Here is a 21927-nt window from a genome sequence, read left to right on the forward strand (position 1 = left end):
AACTTAAGAATAAAAGCTTTTTATCAACGTTCTTAAGTCTAAGAATCACTCCTACTCGCCATGATATTTAAGAGACCTTCAGAGGTGTCTTAAGTGGTTAGGAGTTGCCAGCAGGGGATGGCACTGAGGCGAGAGAGACGTGCGCGAACGTTCAGGGAACGGAACAATGTTGTTGTTTTTTTTGATGACGAGCAGCTGATCAAACGGTATCGTTTAGACAGAGCGGATATTATTTTTGTCACAGATTTAATACTTTTCGATTCCTTGTTGATTTCTGCATGTGTCTGCAGTGGGCTAGTATATATAGAGCCACCCACACCAGTTTCAAATTAGTTGCCTAATTAATGAATTGGAAAGAAAATGTTATGACAGTAGCGTATGTGTGTGGCCGTGAGGTGAGTGACGTCAGTGAGTGTGTGGGCGATAGAAGAGAGGGAGCGGTAGCGTGAGTGCCGGCGGGGACTAGTTTGTTTTGTATTATTTTGTAGTTTATTGTCAAAATATACACTCCCATTGTCCAATTAAATATTTCCAAGATATTTCTTTATTCTTAGACAACGGATTCCCTTCCGTGATTGGTCATTTCTATGGACACAGAAATGACGTCACCTAAAATTCCGTTTACGGCACATAGTAATGTCGTAATTCAGCTCTGAGTGTGACACTTAAGATTCAGTCCTACACTTCGCTGAAAGTGTGAGTAAGACGCTTGATAACTAACTTTTAAGTGCAGCTTTCAGCGAAGAATTTATTTACTCTTAAGTCAACTCTTAGCAGACTTCTTAGGAGTAATTCTAAGAAGCTTGATAAGTACGGCCCCTGGTCTACACTGTTCACGGTACAATGTGTAGATGCAATGGTCCCTGTCCCACAGTCATCAGCTTGTCTTAGATCAGGGGCCGTATTTATCAAGCTTCTTAGAATTACTCCTAAGAAGTCCACTAAGAGTTGACTTATGAGTAAAGAAATTCTTCGCTGAAAGCTGCACTTAAAAGTTAGTTATCAAGCGTCTTACTCACACTTTCAGCGAAGTGTAGGACTGAATCTTAAGTGTCACACTCAGAGCTGAATTACGACATTACTATGTGCCGTAAACAGAATTTTAGGTGACGTCATTTCTGTGTCCATAGAAATGACCAATCGCGGAAGGGAATCCCTTGTCTAAGAAGAAAGAAATATCTTAGAAATATTTAAGTGGACAATGGGAGTGTATATTTTGACAATAAACTACAAAATAATACGAAACAAACAAACAATGTTGGCAATGAATCAAAAATAAATGTTCCCTTTTCTTTCCAATTCATTAATCATTTTCCCAGTGGCGAGATATCGAAGCATTGGGATGACCTTTAGTTCTGCTGTGAAAGCTCTGCTGCGTGATGTTGCTGATGAGATGACGCCCCTTATTAAATCTGTGACAAAAATAATACCCGCTCTGTCTAAACGATACCGTTTGATCAGCTGCTCGTCATCAAACAAAGCCAGGACATCCTTCCGCTCCCTGAACGTTCGCGCACGTCTCTCTCGCCTCAGTGCCATCCCCAGCTGGCAACTCCTAACCACTTAGGACACCTCTGAAGGTCTCTTAAATATCGTGGAGAGTAGGAGTGATTCTTAGACTTCAGAAAGTTGATAAATAGCTTTTATTCTTAAATTTGAGAGTAGGATTAAATTTTGCAAATTCTCAGGATTTACGTGTACAATGGCACTCCAAGACGCTGGATAAATGCGGCCCCAGGTCTGTTACTAAGGTCGCTATCAAGCTTTAAACTGTGAAAAAAAAGTCTCTAGACAAGTAGTAGTAACACCACCTAGTCTAGTCCTCAAACAACTAGAGTAGCGAGGAGACGTCAACATCCCAAAGTGAAGGTACATCCTGACACTTGCTCTATGAGAAATATTATCCCATCACTGATGCAATGGCACCTCGAAGAGGCAGAGAGAAAATGTGGGGGTCACCGGTAGAAGGTATAAAATTATGCCCAAGTGGATCCAGATGGTTATCTTTTCTAACCACCCCCTCTTCTTTTGCTCCAAGCCCACCACTCATCAGTCCATCACTTCCCTTGGTGGTCCCCTGGGTGAGTTACAGGGCCTGTGATTGCTTTGGTTTGAACCGAGCCAAGCCAAACACCAGTAGAAAGAGTTTCCCAAAATGAGGAACAGCCTTTGAGTTCAAAGTGTGTGAGTGTTAAAATGTCTTCACGGCTGCTTTGGTCCAGTATATGAACTGTTGTATTATGATGGAAAGGTGCGGGTTTATTCGTGAGCCACCTGTGTGGGCTTTCTAAAAACACTGTGTTTTACCAGAAACTAGGCCTGGGCGAAATATCGATTTTATCGATATTCAAGTTTTTGTTGGAGATGATTTAAAAATCCATTTTTTTCTTTCTAGTTTTTCTTGTCCCCTTACTTCCTTAGCGGCTCACATAGCAAAACCTGGCTAATGCCCATGCTAACAAGAGCGAGACGTTTGTTTCAAAGCAAAGAAAAGTGTTGCCATTTCTTTGGTTTTGCGGCAAACAGGCGTGGAACAAGTGACCGCACGGTGTAAAGTTTGTTACAAAACGGCATTAGCACAACACACCTGTTGCAGCATCTGAAACCGAAGCCTCCAGCCGAGTGCGGGAAATACAACGCAACAACAAGCAAACTATGGGCTAAAAAATCAGCTTACTATGGTGGAATAATTTACACCAGGTATGTATAATGATGCAATGTATTTTTATTTGTTTTTATTTATTTATGATGAAGCACAATGCATAGAGCGATCACTAAAGCAGTTTTTCTGCACAATGCCAAGATGAGTGAATGAAAAAGGCTGGGTTACTTTGTCTACTTACTGAAACAGGCTATAGTCCTTTCAATGTTTTACGTCATTATTTATTTGGATACAATGTATAATACTACATTTTTATTTACAGAAGTATGTTATTCAAGACAGAAGTTTGCACTTTATTGATCTTAATGTTGGAGATTATTTATTTGCGTCCAATGCTACATTTTTGTTAACAGAAGCATTCTATTCAAGCAGAAGTACCGTATTTTTCGGACTATAAGTCGCAGTTTTTTTCATAGTTTGGCCGGGGGTGCGACTTATACTCAGGAGCGACTTATGTGTGAAATTATTAACACATTACCGTAAAATATCAAATAATATTATTTAGCTCATTCACGTAAGAGACTAGACGGATAAGATTTCATGGGATTTAGCGAGTAGGAGTGACAGATTGTTTGGTAAACGTATAGCATGTTCTATATGTTATAGTTATTTGAATGACTCTTACCATAATATGTTACGGTAACATACCAGGCACGTTCTCAGTTGGTTATTTATGCCTCATATAACGTACACTTATTCAGCCTGTTGTTCACTATTCTTTATTTATTTTAAATTGCCTTTCAAATGTCTATTCTTGGTGTTGGATTTGATCAAATACATTTCCCCAAAAAATGCGACCTATACTCCAGTGCGACTTATATTTCTTTTTTTGCCTTCTTTATTTTACATTTTCGGCAGGTGCGACTTATACTCCGAAAAATACGGTATTACTTCCCTAGGGAAGCTCGTAATTTAATTATTTGAAAATTAGTCCATAAAAAGTGCAATTTATATCTGGTCTAAAAAGAACAACATTATACAAATAAGAATTTTCCTAAGAGCCAGAGGCCATATGTGCAGTGTCATTTCAAACTATTAGTTTTTGATTCAATAAAAGAAAAACTTATTTAGAATTATTTCTGTCATTTGTATTCAATGGTTTCTTTAAAAAGTAGGGAAAAATTTTGGAAAATCCTACATCAAATTTTTGGTGAAAAAAATTGGATATTTTATTTTCAGGCCGTATCTCCCAGAAACTGTCGATGATGTTCGTTGAGCCTGATTTAATTTAAACCTGTTGACACCTTTATAGACAGACGCTCTTGGTATGTCCAAACAATAGGAGGCCTTGGGGCATACCAAGGACACCCCGTTTAAACTAACACCTGGCCAGGGACGTCTTGGGAGACAGGGACTAGGTACTCTAGAGATCTAGGCTATGTTTTGTTTTTACCACAGTTAAAGCCAATAAAACAAACATGCCTGCCTGTAAAAACCCTTTCTGGTTCGTTTTCCCCACTGATAGTTAATTTGGTCAGGTGTTAAGACTAATCAAAATCGAGGCAATGATCCAGGACTATATATAAACGGTGGTCTTGGTGCGGTTAAAAAGAAACTTTGTACTTTTCTGTTGTAGTGTGAAAACATTCCAAATTCAATCACCATGGAGCCTATCTCAGCTGCTTGGGGCAGAAGGCGGTGTACACCCTGGACAAGTCGCCACATCATCGCAGGGCCAACACAGACTATAGATCATTGTATTTATGTTATGTAATTCTGTGCTACTTAAAGGCCTACTGAAATGATTTTTTAAAATTTAAACGGGAATAGCAGATCCATTCTATGTGTCATACTTGATCATTTCGCGATACTGCCATATTTTTGCTGAAAGGATTTAGTAGAGAAAATCGACGATAAAGTTCGCAACTTTTGCTCGCTGATAAAAAAAAAGCCTTGCCTGTACCGGAAGTAGCGTGACGTCACAGGAGCTAGTATTCCTCACAATTCCCCGTTGTTTACAATGGAGCGAGAGAGATTCGGACCGAGAAAGTGACGATTACCCCATTAATTTGAGCGAGGATGAAAGATTCGTAGATGAGGAACGTTACAGTGAAGGACTTGAGAGGCAGTGATGGACGTATCTTTTTTCGCTCTGACCGTAACTTAGGTACAAGCTGGCTCATTGGATTCAACACTCTCTCCTTTTTCTATTGTAGATCACATGTACATGTAACTACACGGTTAAAAATTCTCAGCCTGGTAAGGCTTAACAATGCTGTTGCTAACGACGCTAAGGCTAATTTAGCAACTTAGCAACCGGAACTCACAGAACTATGTACTCTCTCCTTTTTCTATTGTGTATCACGGATTTGTATTTTAAACCACCTCGGATACTATATCCTCTTGAAAATGAGAGTCGAGCACGCGAAATGGACATTTAAAGTGACTTTTATCTCCAAGACAATACATCGGTGACACACTTAGCTACTGAGCTAACGTGCTAGCATCGTTCTCAAATGAAGATAGAAACAAAATAAATAAACCCCTGACTGGAAGGATAGACAGAAGAGCAAAAATACTATTAAACCATGTACATGTAACTACACGGTTAAAAATTCTCAGCCTGGTAAGGCTTAACAATGGTGTTGCTAACGACGCTAAGGCTAATTTAGCAACTTAGCAACCGGAACTCACAGAACTATGATAAAACATTAGCGCTCCACCTACGCCAGCCAGCAATCATCTTCCCATCAACAGCCGTGCTCACCTGCGTTCCAGCGATCAACGGCGCAACGAAGGACTTCATCCGTGGGTTTGGCGGCAAGCATCGGCTAGGCGTCTTCTATCAGGGTAAGTAGTCCTTGTTGTGTTGCTGTAAGTATTGTACTTAGCCGCTAAGACACCGATCGATCCCACCTACAACGTTCTTCTTTGCAGCCTCCATTGTTCATTAAACAAATTGCAAAAGATTCACCAACACAGATGTCCAGAATACTGTGGAATTTTGTCGAAGAAAACAGAGCTTTGTGTATTGTGTCCAATAGGGCCCATACACTTCCGTGCATTTTATGACGTCACGCGCATAAATCATATCCAAAGGAGATTTTCAACCGGAAGTGTGGCGGGAATTTTAAAATTGCACTTTATAAGTTAACCCGGCCGTATTGGCATGTGTTTCAATGTTAAGATTTCATCATTGATATATAAACTATCAGACTGCGTGGTCGGTAGTAGTGGCTTTCAGTAGGCCTTTAAACAGTTTATTTTCTGTGCTGTTAATACCTACCTTGACTAACCGGGTTAATAAAAGTGCCACTGACTGTTTACAGTACTGTTGTCATTCAATTTCACTGAATCTCGCTAAAAAATGAATTTCTTTATATGTATACTTTCACAGGAAAATATACACAAACATCGAGTTTAAGTAAAAATATATTGAGATATACTTTTTCGTCCATATCGCTTAGCCCTACATGGAACCTTACCCTTAGCGCCATCTAGGCAACTGCAAAAGGTTTGCATACAGCCCCTTTAGGTAACAAATGTCATGATCCCTGGTCCGGATCATGTTTTTGTTATGTTCTGTTAGTTTTAGACTCCATGAGTTCCTGTTTTTGTGCACCCTTGTTTGTTTTAGTTACCATGGCAACTTATTAGTTTCACCTGCCTCTGGTGTTCGGGACACGTACCTGCTCTAATCAAGAGACCATTATTTAAGCCTGTCTTTGCCAGTCAGTCGTCCTGGCGTCATTGCTTGTTTCATGCGATACCATAGTTCACGTCCGATTCCAAGTTTATGCTAGTTGTTGGATTCATGCCGTGTCCACGTAAGTGTTAGTTGTTTCATGCCACAGTTTGATACAGTTTCTCTATGTCTATAGTTCTTGCTAAGTGTAAAATGTTTATTGTTCTTTAGCCTCTCGTGTGAACGGCACGCTTTCCTTTTGTTTTGGTTCCTGTCTTTTCTGATGTGTAGGATTAAGTGTAGGGATAATGTTTGATAAGAAATTATCGAGTTCGAGCCCATTATCGAATCCTCTTATCGAACCGATTCCTTATCAATTATCTTATCGAATCCAGATAGGTTGTTGTATATGGAAAAAAACACAATATTAGGTTTAACAAAAGCTCACTTTTATTTTATAAGAAAAAAATTAAATTAAATAAATAAATAAATATTGATTGTTACCCCCCTAAAAAAATTTAAAAAAAAAATATTGACTGTTGTTACCCAAAGTATATTAAGTGGGATTTTTCAGAAAAACAAATATATACAGTAACACAAAAACAACCTGTCTCTGTGATCACTATAGGTGTATAAATAATAATATAGTGTTAAATAAAATCAGTCCCTTGGGCACAAAACTGAAAATAATACAGCTCTTTTTTAAATTTTCCTGAGGGAACTCTCCTAAAGGAATCAATAAAGTACTATATATCTATATATCCAAAAAGTGCACTTCTGCTGCTATTGGAACATACTAACTACACACACTATGACACTCAGAACACCACAGTCATCAATCAACAATTCTTCCCCCCTTACATGAGAGCAAAGCCTGGCAATAATTGCATATTGCCTGTTCTGCCCTCACTATACGTGTTGAGGTTATACAGCTTGGCAGACAGCTAACAAACAATCCAAAGCAGATTAATCCATTTAGGCTCTTTATTGTTGTTGATCTTGCTTTGTCTTTTCCTATCTTTACTTTTGTCTTGCAGTGGACTGTTGTTTTTTTTAAAAACTGAAATACACAGAATGACAAATGTATAAGCTATGTGATTCAATTAACATACTGAAATGTAATACACAATATGTAAATATTAGCTTCACACAAATATACAGTACTATCATCAAACAAATACTTCTGAGTGTTGAAACTATTTCGATGGTGGAAATATACGACTGGCAGCCATTTTAAGTCCTCAAAACATCCATTGAAACAGTGCACAAAAATCGTTTTTCAATAAACATCTTAGTATCAAACTTAACCACTTTCCACCTTAATATTGAGTTACATAAACAAGTTACACAGTTTACTTACAGACTTATCTTTTCCAAGGCTTGTAAGAGCTAACACAACTTTGTCTACTTCTCAATTGTCTCAACCCGGAAGTGCCCAAACTAATGCTGCGTAGTATTTTCATATCGCCACAAGGTGTCAGTAAGAGTCTACAATCAAATGGGCATAACATTGCAGGTCCCACAGGGCATTTCCTGTACGTGGGAAGGGATTCGTTCCCAGGGATTCGAATAAAGAACCAACTCTTTTTCTTTACTATATTGGCCTCGATAACGGGAACCGGTTCTCAAAAAGGGATTCGAGTCCATGGAATCCATCCATCCATCCATCCATTTTCTACCGCTTATTCCCTTCGGGGTCGCGAGGGGCGCTGGAGCCTATCTCAGCTACAATCGGGCGGAAGGCGGGGTACACCCTGGACAAGTCGCCACCTCATCGCAGGGCCAACACAGATAGACAGACAACATTCACACTCACATTCACACACTAGGGCCAATTTAGTGTTGCCAATCAACTTATCCCCAGGTGCATGTCTTTGGAGGTGGGAGGAAGCCGGAGTACCCGGAGGGAACCCACGCAGTCACGGGGAGAACATGCAAACTCCACACAGAAAGATCCCGAGCCCGGGATTGAACCCCAGACTACTCAGCACCTTCGTATTGTGAGGGCAGACGCACTAACCCTTCTGCCACCGTGCTGCCGAACCGGTTCTCAAAAAGGGATTCGAGTCCATGGAATCGGTTCTTTTCTTATCGGACAACCGGGAGAACCGATTTCAAACATCATCCCTAATTAAGTGATTATTAAATATGTTCCTACTTTCAAGTCCTGTCTGGAATAGTCTGTTTGCATCCTGGGAGAACAAACCTTACTTGTGTTGGTTTCAAGTCCAACTAAAAGAGTAGTTCAATTTCCATATGAGACCCCGAGGTCATATATTACATATTAAATATTACCTGTATTGTTAACGTACTGGTAATTATTCTCTCTTTTGAGGACTGTGGCCTTCAATCTCCATGAAACAGAACACGGGAAAACGTTTGAAGAATTCTTTGTAAAAAGTGATAATGCCAGCTCTTCATCACATCATTCAAAGGAGGAGGAAGACCAGGAGAAGGGGAGTGGTTGAACTGTGAGGCCTGTGTGAATTATAGAGCACAGGGACAAGATAGCTCCATCATGACAGGAGTGGTCCACCCTGAAGGGGCAACAGAGTAATGGACCTGCAGATCAAGATAAAGAGACTCCTGGATGGTCCCTTGGTGACCTGGTAACACTCGCTCTCCCTCCGGATACTGTAGTTTGCTTCCAGTATCAATAAAAATTGTTAGGAATTGATTGATGAGTACTATGGGCTTGTTCGTGGGGACCGAGCAATGTGTTGTGAACTCCTGGCAGTCAGAATTACACACTTTGTCTCGCATCACGGGGTGTCCAATACCATTAAGTCCGACTCAACAAGGTTCACAAACATATGCACACAGAAAGCGAGTGTTGTGTTTACAGCTGCCACCTAAAACTCAATTACCCAGCCAATTGGCAATGTGGCTGTTGCTTACATTTGCATCATGTGTTCCTGACCCAAATAAGATTGCTGCTCCCTGTTTGGAAAAATAAATCAGTACGGAGCAACTGTAATAAACTAAAGAGACACCAGGAAACCCACAAACTAAACATGACATAAAAAAAATAGAATTAATGTGTTGTTGGTTAATTTTAATATATACGTTTGTTATATCACACTTATTTTTATGCAGCTTTACCCTGAAACACATTATTTGGATTTCCATGTTTTACTATTAGAAAAATTGCAATTTAAAATCCTACAACGGATTGTAATCATCCTTAGGCCAAGCCAGGGGTGTCAAACCTATCGCCCGCGGGCCTGATTTTATTCGGCCCGCGGGATGACTTTGCTAAGTATAAAAATTAGCCAAAATTTTGGAATGATAGAAACTGCTGTTATAAATGTGTCCACTAGATGTCGCAATAGCAATTCTTTGTATCTTTGTAGATGATGCTATACATGTAAAAAATAAAAATAAAACACGTTAGTGCACCAGTCGAGGAAAATGAGCAAACTACATAAATAACATCCTGTAATTTGATTTTAATATAATTTTTGTATCTTGATAGATAGAAAATGAACACCAATGAGTTGACTGATGAACATTATCACATAATGTATTCAGAAAGTATAAATAATGACAAATAAAGTTAGAATACTATTAACCGCAACATGAAAGTATAAAAATAAAAACCAACAACATTATGATTTGTACATTTTTAGAATGTTCTTATTATTATGAATGGAAGGTACACGGACCTAAAATACTGCTTCCGGTTCAATTTGTCATCACACAGATAACCACGCATTTTTGCATTTTGGGTCCAGGGTGTACCCCGCCTTCCGCCCGAATGCAGCTGAGATAGGCTCCAGCACCCCCCGCCACCCCAACAAAAGCGATAAGCGGTAAAAAATGGATGGATGAACGGAAGGTACACGGGCCTAAAATACTGCTTCTGGTTCAATTTGTCATCACAGAGATAACCATGCATTTTTGCATTTTGGGTGGCGACTTGTCCAGGGTGTACCCCGCCTTCCGCCTGAATGCAGCTGAGATAAGCTCCAGCACCCCCCCGCCACCCCAAAAAAAGGGATAAGCGGTAAAAAATGGATGGATGAACGGAAGGTACACGGACCTAAAGTACTGCTTCCGGTTCAATTTGTCATCACACAGATAACCACGCATTTTTGCATTTTGGGTGGCGACTTGTCCAGGGTGTACCCCGCCTTCCGTCTGAATGCAGCTGAGATAGGCTCCAGCACCCCCCGCCATCCCAAAAAAGGGACAAGCGGTAGAAAATGGATGAACGGAAGGTACACGGACCTAAAATACTGCTTCCGGTTCAATTTGTCATCACACAGATAACCACGCATTTTTGCATTTTGGGTGGCGACTTGTCCAGGGTGTACCCCGCCTTCCGTCTGAATGCAGCTGAGATAGGCTCCAGCACCCCCCGCCACCCCAAAAAAGGGACAAGCGGTAGAAAATGGATGAACGGAAGGTACACGGACCTAAAATACTGCTTCCGGTTCAATTTGTCATCACACAGATAACCACGCATTTTTGCATTTTGGGTGGCGACTTGTCCAGGGTGTACCCCGCCTTCCGTCTGAATGCAGCTGAGATAGGCTCCAGCACCCCTCGCCACCCCAAAAAAGGGACAAGCGGTAGAAAATGGATGAACGGAAGGTACACGGACCTAAAATACTGCTTCCGGTTAAATTTGTCATCACACAGATAACCACGCATTTTTGCATTTTGGGTGGCGACTTGTCCAGGTCGTACTCCGCCTTCCGCCCGAATGCAGCTGAGATAGGCTCCAGCACCCCACGCCACCCCAACAAAAGGGATAAGCGGTAAAAAATGGATGGATGAACGGAAGGTACACGGGCCTAAAATACTGCTTCTGGTTCAATTTGTCATCACACAGATAACCACGCATTTTTGCATTTTGGGTGGCGACTTGTCCAGGGTGTACCCCGCCTTCCACCCGAATGCAGCTGAGATAGGCTCCAGCACCCTCCCGCCACCCCAAAAAAAGGGATAAGCGGTAAAAAATGGATGGATGAACGGAAGGTACACAGACCTAAAGTACTGCTTCCGGTTCAATTTGTCATCACACAGATAACCACGCATTTTTGCATTTTGGGTGGCGACTTGTCCAGGGTGTACCCCGCCTTCCGTCTGAATGCAGCTGAGATAGGCTCCAGCACCCCCTGCCACCCCAACAAAAGGGATAAGCGGTAAAAAATGGATGGATGAACGGAAGGTACACGGGCCTAAAATACTGCTTCTGGTTCAATTTGTCATCACACAGATAACCACACATTTTTGCATTTTGGGTGGCGACTTGTCCAGGGTGTACCCCGCCTTCCGCCCGAATGCAGCTGAGATAGGCTCCAGCACCCCCCCGCCACCCCAAAAAAAGGGATAAGCGGTAAAAAATGGATGGATGAACGGAAGGTACACGGACCTAAAGTACTGCTTCCGGTTCAATTTGTCATCACACAGATAACCACGCATTTTTGCATTTTGGGTGGCGACTTGTCCAGGTCGTACTCCGCCTTCCGCCCGAATGCAGCTGAGATAGGCTCCAGCACCCCCCGCCACCCCAACAAAAGGGATAAGCGGTAAAAAATGGATGGATGAACGGAAGGTACACGGGCCTAAAATACTGCTTCTGGTTCAATTTGTCATCACACAGATAACCACGCATTTTTGCATTTTGGGTGGCGACTTGTCCAGGGTGTACCCCGCCTTCCGCCCGAATGCAGCTGAGATAGGCTCCAGCACCCCCCCGCCACCCCAAAAAAAGGGATAAGCGGTAAAAAATGGATGGATGAACGGAAGGTACACGGACCTAAAATACTGCTTCCGGTTCAATTTGTCATCACACAGATAACCACGCATTTTTGCATTTTGGGTGGCGACTTGTCCAGGGTGTACCCCGCCTTCCGTCTGAATGCAGCTGAGATAGGCTCCAGCACCCCCCGCCACCCCAAAAAAGGGACAAGCGGTAGAAAATGGATGAACGGAAGGTACACGGACCTGAAATACTGCTTCCGGTTCAATTTGTCATCACACAGATAACCACGCATTTTTGCATTTTGGGTGGCGACTTGTCCAGGGTGTACCCCGCCTTCCGCATGAATGCAGCTGAGATAGGCTCCAGCACCCCCCGCCACCCAAAAAAAAGGGAAAAGCAGTAGGAAATGGATGGATGGATGGATATATTAGATTTTTGTGTTTTTATCTGGAAAAATAAAAACCCATTAAAAGGAAAACAGCACAACATCCAATTTTATGGAAATATTTTAATGAAAATCAACCCTTTTTTGTTTGTTTTAAAATCTTCCATGTATAATAAAAATGGAAAAACGGCCCTAATTTAGTTTTTGATTTGAATTGGAACTAGAATGAAAGGACCCTAACCCAGGTTACAGTCATGGTACATTGGAATGAACGACGTTTTGGCTAACGAACATATAGTTAATAGGTGAGACGGATCACTTATTCTTTATAAGTAGGATTATTTAGTCAAATATTCTTCTTGAAAATGTACAAAAATAGGTAAAAAGTTGCGAGCTAGCGATCATGTCAATCAATATACGGACAAATTCAAAACAACAACAACAACAAAAAGTTAATTTGGGACAAACTTCCACATAACAGTCACACTACCTGGCGCCGATGTGTAGTCCGACCCAGTCCGGTCTCGGTGTGGTTCCAGCGTGGAGGTTGGGTCAGAGACACTTGGTAGTCCGGGGAGGTTTGTGTTCAAATGAGACTTCTTAACGTGGACTGGACCAGAACAGTCTTCACGCTCCTGCGCTCCTGTGACGTATGCTGCCTCGGGTACGCGCACAGCCTCACACATGAACGCGCCTACTCGAGCTGCAACTGTAGTCTTATCATGCATGTAATGATAGTCTGTGCAGTACCTGGGAAACTGCCATTTTGTTGTTATTTAAAAAAATAAAAAATAAATAAAGAACACATCAACAAACACTTCATTGATACCAATATCAAAATATCCTATTTTATTAATTAGCATGTTATAATAAACATATAATTGCTTGTTAAGATAAGAATAGTTTATAAGGCACACAGTCTGGTGTGCCGTGTAGGATTATGTCATTTCAGCTATTTTTTGCAAACAAGTAATTATAATCCACAAATAATGTGCCGTTGTTGAGTGTCGGTGTAATACTCCTCCATATCAGTAGGTGGCAGACGGTAGCTAATTGCTTTGTAGATGTCTGAACATGGTTTTGTCATGATCCCAATATGCAAACGACAGCGGGAGGCAGTGCGCAGGTAAAAAGGTATCTAATGCTTAAAACAAAAATAAACAAAAGGTGAGTTCTCCTAAAAAAAAAAGGCATTGAAGCTTAGGGATGGCTATGCAGAACGAAACTACAACTAAACTGGCTACAAAGTAAAGAAAAACAGAATGCTGGACGACAGCAAAAACTTACAGCGTGTGGAGCAGAGATGGCGTCCACAAAGTACATCCGTACATGACATGACAACAATGTCCACACAAAGAAGGATAGCAACAACTGAAATAGTCTTAATTGCTAAAACAATTCAGGTGCGTTGAATGTCGCTCAAAGGAAGGCATGAAACTGCAACAGGAAAATACCAACAAAACAGGAAAAGCCACCAAAATAGGAGCACAAGACAATCAATCAATCAATGTTTATTTATATAGTCCTAAATCACAAGTGTCTCAAAGGGCTGCACAAGCCACAACGACATCCTCGGTTCAGATCCCACATAAGGGCAAGGAAAAACTCAACCCAGTGGGATGACAATGAGAAACTTTGGAGAGGACCGCAGATGTGGGTGACCCCCCCGTTACGTTTTTTTTGCGGCTTGTGGGGAGGCGTGGCCGGCAGACCGACAACGAGGCGGGGCACGCCGGGGCCGACCCCGAGGTGGCGGTGAGGAGGCGTCGCCGGTGGGCCAGCGGAAAGGCGGGGCGCGCCGGGATTGTTGCCGTAATAAACATCAGGTGCGTGGATCGCCCGGCTGCGCACAATTGTGTAATCCCCTCCCAGTGTGTGGTGGCAGCTGATAACGACGGGGCAGAAGGAGCTGGAGAGACGCGAGCACATGCAGCGCGAAATCAACAGAGAGCTAGGGACAGACGACGACGCGGGAGGTTGAAAAGCGACCGGAAGAGCGAGCAGTGGAAGACAAAGGAGCTGAAAAGCGACCCGACCAGAGACTGAGTACTATTGAAAAATAAACTAAGTCACAAACTGCTTGCAGTCATGTCAGTCCTTGGTGGTCCATGGAACCCCGACAGCGAGAGACTGTCCCCCGGCTCCAGACAGATTGTTTTTTTTGTATTTTTGGTCCAATATGGCTCTTTCAACATTTTGGGTTGCCGACTCCTGTCCTAGGTATTCATTAAAAACAAGGCAGATTTTTTTTTTTTTTAACAATCATGTTTAATATTTTTGGCCACACATAGCACACAGTTTGAACAAGTAACACTGTGCTTGAATATTTTAATTAAGGGATTATTTGGCATACCACTAGATGGAGCCCACGTACCACTCGTGGTACATGTACCACAGTTTGAGAATCACTGGACGAAGCCAAATGCAGTAATGTTTAATGAATAATTCAAATAATATAAGTAACTAAATTATATGGAAACATGTTTATGTTCTTTTATACAGTATTTTATCAATATAGTTGATGCATTTTAAAACTGTTTTGTGACACATCATTAATATTGCCCATAAATAAAATATGAAGTAAAAAAACATTACATATACACTGCAAAAAGTCAGTGTTCAAAAACAAGAAAAAAAAAATACAAAAATGAGGGGTATTTTATTTGAACTAAGCAAAATTATCTGCCAATGAACAAGAAAATATGGCTTGTCAAGACATTCCAAAACAAGTAAAATTAGCCAACCTGAATGAACCCAAAAATACCTTAAAATAAGTATATTCTCACTAATAACAAGTGCACTTTTCTTGGTAGAAAAAAAAATGAGACCTTTTTGCTCAATATGTTGAAAAATATTCTTAAATTAAGTAAATGCTAGTGCCATTATCTTGACATGATATGCGCTCGGCATTACATTTCTTGAAACCAGCAAACTTATACTAAAAACTAATTTATTGTTCTTAATGGAAAGGCAACAAGGCAACCGCTTGTTACTCTCGGGGTCTCCTAGCCGCTCAGGCAAATCATATGGTCTAAAAATGCATTTTTCCATCAATAACATGACATCATCGCGCCAAATGCGTGCTCTTTCAGTCAATTAGTGCGCATATATACAGCCCGGCCCCCGGCCAAAAACTTTTTTCATTGTAATTTTGAGGAATTTATCTGAATGTGCATGAACTATTTCTGTTCAAAATTGTTTGAAATGTCAAATGTTTAAACATTAACTGTCATTTTACTGTACTGTGCCAACTGTACTACTATATGAGTACGTGTTTTCTATTGTTTCATTGAAAATAAAACAGCAAAGTCAGTTTGGTTGTCATCTGTTTTAATTATGAGACACGATTGTGTCAAAATCATGCTTTTTTTTTTATGCTTGAAATATGAAATGATTACTTTAAAAAAGTAGTTTTATACTTGTGAGTGTTGATGACACAGCTTTGCAACAGTTGATATTCTAGTTTCAAGCATGTTTTACTCAATATAGGTCATCAACTCTCAGCAACAAGCTGTATTATCTTATTGAGATCATTTAGGACCAAAACTCTAAAAACAAGTAAAACACTAAGAATTACCTTATCAGACAGAAAATAAGCAAATATCACCCTTATTTGAGATATTTAATCTTAATTAGATTTCAGTTTTTGCAGTGTATACATGTGTGATCCTTTTATTTGTATTCATATAAGTGCTGCTTTACTGCTGATTACGTCGAGTAATACTAATGAAAATTTAAAAAAAAATCTCCTCTAAATGTATTTTCTATTATATGTTTAGTATAAAAGTAGGCTTGACCACCATTATTACTATATTACAAATATTAGTACTTCTGCTACCAAAGGTCATCTTTTATTTTCCAAAGCTAGACTGTAATTTTCAAGTGAATGTTTACTTACGAAAAAGAAAAAAAAAACACGTTATATTTTTAGTGTTTGGGCATGTTTTTTGCAAAGAGGTTTGTCCTTCTTGGAGAAGAAGGTCTGACCCTCCAGAGTGGTGCAGCATACCTGCAAAAAAAAAAAACCCCAGCGTTTGGGTATTTTGTAGAAAGTGCTAGAAATCAGCAAGAGCGTGCACTCACGGCGCAAACGAAGCAGGTGTCGTGCCAGGTGTAGCCCAGAGCCTCCAGGAACTTGTCTCCGGCCTCGATGGGGAACTCACAGCCGTGGCAGCCCGTGCCAAACAAACTGTAGAAGTCTACCCAGCCGTTGAATAAGATTAGACTTGAGTAAGATAAGATAGGAGTTCCTCATTTTGCTCACCTTGTTCGCAGTACGGTTCTCCGTCCTCCAGGTGGAAGGTGTTGTTTCCTATGGGCCGCTGACAGGCGGCGCACAGGAAGCAGTGGCCGTGCCACGCCTGCTTGAGGGCGTTTATCACCTCCTGAACGCACACAAACACAAAGACTTCAGCTCCTTAAAGTTTATTTCCATATTGTTTCCATCATGGAAGGAGCAATAATCACTTCCAGGGTCAAACCATAATAAACTGTGCGTTGGCTGCACAGGCAGTATTTTCAGAAACACGATAACATTACCTGTCTTGCAAGTGTAAAAAGAAGTTAACCAACCCTTCAAAGACTGACACCTGATTTTAAAAATGTTAGCATAATTAACTTAATTAAATGTACTTAGGTTGGTTAGTTTATTGCACAAAATATAAGACAGTATTTCCGAGTAAAATAAGTCTAAAATACACTATATTGCCAAAAGTTGTCTGCTAATAGTGTTTATTTTATCAGCAAAATAAAGCACCATTAGCGTCTTCTTCTTTTTTATTTTTTTGTCCTGTCCAGTCTTCTTCTTTTTTATTTTTTTGTCCTGTCCAGCTTTTCAGGCAAATAATATAGTAGATGTAGATGCCCATATCGGCTGTTCAGGTTTACTTTACAAAAGAGAGGTGTAGGATACTTCTCTTGTTGCCTTATTTGTATTTGACTTTATTCAAATGTATTTATATTATCACTTGGTGCAGCCGGGCCGGAGCAGGAGGGGATAGAAAGAGAAAAAAAAGGAAGACAGAGGGGGAAATTGTGGGGACAAGAGGGGGATTAGACAGAGAGACAAAAACAACAACAGCAAACACAACAATAGAGCAACATCAGCAAATACGACATGTACAAATATGATGGTAAATATGATAGCAAATAAGCAGTTAGCGAAATAAAAAATAATACAGAAATGACAATGAACATTATTACACTACAAATGGAGCAATAAAAATACCAATAGAAATAGCACTATTGATAATGAACAATACCAATAATTTACCTCTATTATCAACGATACAGTTTTTCAAATGCAACAATACATATACGTAATGATAACTAGAGATATGAAAGAATGCAGAAAAATGGAGGGGAAGAAAGAGAAGCAACCTATATTAACCTTGTAAATTGTTATAGTAACAATAGGTTAAGCGTGTTACCCAGTTTACCCTAGGTAGGGCAACAACGTTAATATATGTTTGGCGAAACGTGATTGTGTGCATGAGTGTATGTGTGCATATGTACTTGTATATGTACAGTATGTGTATATGTATGTTTGTACAGTGAATGTATATGTACAGTATGTGTATATGTATGTTTGTGGATGTACGAACTTTGAGTATGTACAAACCCCGTTTCCATATGAGTTGGGAAATTGTGTTAGATGTAAATATAAACGGAATACAATGATTTGCAAATAATTTTCAACCCATATTCAGTTGAATATGCTACAAAGACAACATATTTGATGTTCAAACTGATAAACTTTTTTTTTTGTTGCAAATAATCATTAACTTTAGAATTTGATGCCAGCAACACGTGCCAAAGAAGTTGGGAAAGGTGGCAATAAATACTGATAAAGTTGAGGAATGCTCATCAAACACTTATTTGGAACATCCCACAGGTGAACAGGCAAATTGGGAACGGGTGGGTGCCATGATTGGGTATAAAAGTAGATTTCATGAAATGCTCAGTCATTCACAAACAAGGATGGGGTGAGGGTCACCACTTTGTCAACAAATGCGTGAGCAAATTGTTGAACAGTTTAAGAAAAATCTTTCTCAACCAGCTATTGCAAGGAATTTAGGGATTTCACCATCTACGGTCCGTAATATCATCAAAGGGTTCAGAGAATCTGGAGAAATCACTGCACGTAAGCAGCTAAGCCCGTGACCTTCGATCCCTCAGGCTGTACTGCATCAACAAGCGACATCAGTGTGTAAAGGATATCACCACATGGGCTCAGGAACACTTCAGAAACCCACTGTCAGTAACTACAGTTGGTCGCTACATCTGTAAGTGCAAGTTAAAACTCTCCTATGCAAGGCGAAAACCGTTTATCAACAACACCCAGAAACAGCGTCGGCTTCGCTGGGCCTGAGCTCATCTAAGATGGACTGATACAAAGTGGAAAAATGTTCTGTGGTCTGACGAGTCCACATTTCCAATTGTTTTTGGAAACTGTGGACGTTGTGTCCTCCGGACCAAAGAGGAAAATAACCATCCGTATTGTTATAGGCACAAAGTTGAAAAGCCAGCATGTGTGATGGTATGGGGGTGTATTAGTGCCCAAGACATGGGTAACTTACACATCTGTGAAGGCGCTATTAATGCTGAAAGGTACATACAGGTTTTGGAGCAACATATGTTGCCATCCAAGCAACGTTACCCTGGACGCCCCTGCTTATTTCAGCAAGACAATGTCAAACCATGTGATACATCAACGTGGCTTCATAGTAAAAGAGTGCGGGTACTAGACTGGCCTGCCTGTAGTCCTGACCTGTCTCCCATTGAAAATGTGTGGCGCATTATGAAGCCTAAAATACCACAACGGAGACCCCCGGACTGTTGAACAACTTAAGCTGTACATCAAGCAAGAATGGGAAAGAATTCCACCTGAGAAGCTTCAAAAATGTGTCTCCTCAGTTCCCAAACGTTTACTGAGTGTTGTTAAAAGGAAAGGCCATGTAACACAGTGGTGAACATGCCCTTTCCCAACTACTTTGGCACGTGTTGCAGCCATGAAATTCTAAGTAAATTATTATTTGCAAAAAAAAAATAAAGTTCATGAGTTTGAACATCAAATATCTTGTCTTTATAGTGCATTCAATTGAATATGGGTTGAAAAGGATTTGCAAATCATTGTATTCTGTTTATATTTACATCTAACACAATTTCCCAACTCATATGGAAACGGGGTTTGTAGGTATGTACTGTATTTGTGTATGTATGTGGGAGCGTAGGTACATATGTATGTATGTATGTATGTATGTGAGTATATGTGTAATTGTATGTATTTGCGTCTTCTTTTTTCAGTGGACTTACTACCGTTCACGTTGGCAACCATCCCTCGTCCTATCACACAAAAAAGCCAAAGACAAAGCAAATCACACCACACCATTGTCACCACCTGTTGTGCTGACAATACGGCTTTCAATTCCAAATTGTACAACTTATGGTGCATTTGGCTTTCCATCTTTTCATAATACACCCATTCAACCACAGGGTTTATTGACTCTTGATGTCACACTTGTGCTATTATGACCAACTTAACCATGACTTTTTTTTCTTTCTTGGTGACTTTACTCAAGGTGCACATGACTCGACTTAAAGATAGTCGTCGCGCTTTCCCACCGGGAAAGAACACGAGCGGACAGGGAATCGATGGAAAACTGGCGGGGTCGCCCCAAATTAGGGGATTATCAGCGAGAGGGTGAGAAAACAGGTTAATGAGACGCCCTGAGCTGCTTGAAGATGTGTGAGAAATGGAGGCTTGAAAGGGACCGGGGGGCCCGAGGAGGTTAGAACACGGGATGGATGAACGTCAGTCAAGTGTTAGCGCAGCACAAATACATCCAGCTCCTGACATGTTGAATTAACACTTTGCACCTGCAGCCAAAGACTAATTACTCTAACACAGCTGCAACATATACGGGATATGTCCATATTTCATCTGGAAGTGTTTATGTTCTTTAACACTTTTCTACTTAAGGAAATTAGGTCTGTACTTAACTGTATTTATTAAGAAAATAGCCATTAACTATGTTAAATAGAACATTTGTTTTTCAAATAAACAACGTCAATAAAAATATGCACCCATAAACATAGGGATTGAATTATATTTATTACCAATAACAAATAAATACGCATATTTGTTTTTCGATATTAATGAATACATGTATTATATTTCTTAAGAGGATGAATATGATGAAATTAATTACAATTTTAATTAAAAAAAAACAGTTTTAGTGTTTATTTTGATTTATTTTAACTGCCTTTTCAACTACAATTATGTTTTACAGTGATTTCATTATGTTGACAGAAAAAACAAGAATTAATTTTAACATGAATTTTAAAAAATATTTAAATTCTGTATAGTAAAAAATATATTGTAAAAAATGTAAAATAAATAATAAAAAATGTACAATAGTGTTGTTTAACCGTAGGGTCGGGGCTCATTGTTGGTCCTCGAGCGCCCCCTAAAGGGCCGCCAAAAAAACCTCCATTTCCAGGTCGGTGGCCCATATGGGCCGCAGCGGTACCCAATTGTAATACGCTTTTCCACCTCTTGTGGCAGTAATGACAATCGCAAACAAACAGAAGAAGTCTAGAGCTAAAGTCGTAGAGACATTTCTTAAACGCAAAAATGATGACTAAAGCTGTGAAGCTGTATTTTCTTTTGCATTTTGGTTTTATTGACAGTTTATTTAAGAAATTGCTTTTTTTCATATAAGGCCAAGCTGTTTGTTTACATGCTTTTTTTATTTCTCTTTGCTATTTAAGCTTATTGGACCCTAATTAGAATAAAAACTAAAAATAATCTTTTTATATGATGTACTTAGTCCATATGTACACAAATGTGTACTTCATGTGTAGTGACATGCTAATTTTTATTTTTACACTTTTTTTTCCAAATTCCATTGTATGTTATACTCTTCTGACACCACCAGATGGCAGTATAAGTGTCCATATGTCGGCATAAGACCCCAATTCAGTAGTGTACACAATTTTGGAAATAAGAGCTAAAAGGTGCTGTCCACGCATGTGGCCACTAAGGCCTTTAGAGGTTAATATTACTTATTTAGTTATTTATTTTAGCACTTCGTAATTGTATGTTAATGTATTTGTCATCAATTTTTATGAGTCCCTTCTTTTGCAGTATACAGTATTTGATTTGTATTAAAAAAAAATAATCAGCCTGACCTGAGCCTTAATAATAATCTTTGTAATTAATACATGCTTTCATATCATTTGACAAAGTTTATCCTGTTAAAGTAAAACGTATGACTTTTTAAAACGCCGCTGTGTATACGGACGTAGGGAGAAGTACAGAGCGCCAATAAACCTTAAAGGCACTGCCTTTGCGTGCCGGCCCAACCACATAATATCTACGGCTTTTCACACACACAAGTGAATGCAAAGCATACTTGGTCAACAGCCATACGGGTCACACTGAGGGTGACCGTATAAACAACTCTAACACTGTTACAAATATGCGCCACACTGTGAACCCACACCAAACAAGAATGACAAACACATTTCGGGAGAACATC

General features: G+C 40.1%; 2 protein-coding genes across 12 annotated transcripts in view; both read right to left on the reverse strand.

Moving 5' to 3' along the window:
• bmpr1ba (bone morphogenetic protein receptor, type IBa) overlaps nucleotides 1-13094 on the reverse strand; it is a 204397-nt gene extending 191303 nt beyond the window's left edge. For 3 of the 5 annotated variants that reach the window (XM_062024286.1, XM_062024288.1, XM_062024284.1), the window contains exon 1: nucleotides 12876-13094. The gene's annotated coding sequence lies outside the window, so the exon portion shown is untranslated. Of the gene's footprint in view, nucleotides 1-5369; nucleotides 5464-12875 lie in introns of those variants that run through there. The other 2 variants (XM_062024285.1, XM_062024287.1) reach the window with 2 other exon arrangements.
• A 1476-nt stretch (nucleotides 13095-14570) lies between these two features.
• The window catches only part of pdlim5a (PDZ and LIM domain 5a), a 120133-nt gene continuing 112776 nt past the window's right edge, over nucleotides 14571-21927 (reverse strand). For 5 of the 7 annotated variants that reach the window (XM_062025830.1, XM_062025831.1, XM_062025833.1 and 2 more), the window contains 3 exons: nucleotides 16650-16770; nucleotides 16469-16584; nucleotides 14571-16394 (listed from right to left, as the gene is read on the reverse strand). In XM_062025830.1, the coding sequence (XP_061881814.1) occupies nucleotides 16305-16394; nucleotides 16469-16584; nucleotides 16650-16770 (327 nt within the window). In that variant the 3' untranslated portion in view covers nucleotides 14571-16304. The remainder of the gene's footprint in view (nucleotides 16395-16468; nucleotides 16585-16649; nucleotides 16771-21927) is intronic. The other 2 variants (XM_062025836.1, XM_062025834.1) reach the window with 2 other exon arrangements.

The sequence above is a fragment of the Entelurus aequoreus genome, linkage group LG17 (assembly GCF_033978785.1).
Source record: "Entelurus aequoreus isolate RoL-2023_Sb linkage group LG17, RoL_Eaeq_v1.1, whole genome shotgun sequence".
Classification (NCBI taxonomy): Eukaryota; Metazoa; Chordata; class Actinopteri; order Syngnathiformes; family Syngnathidae; genus Entelurus; species Entelurus aequoreus.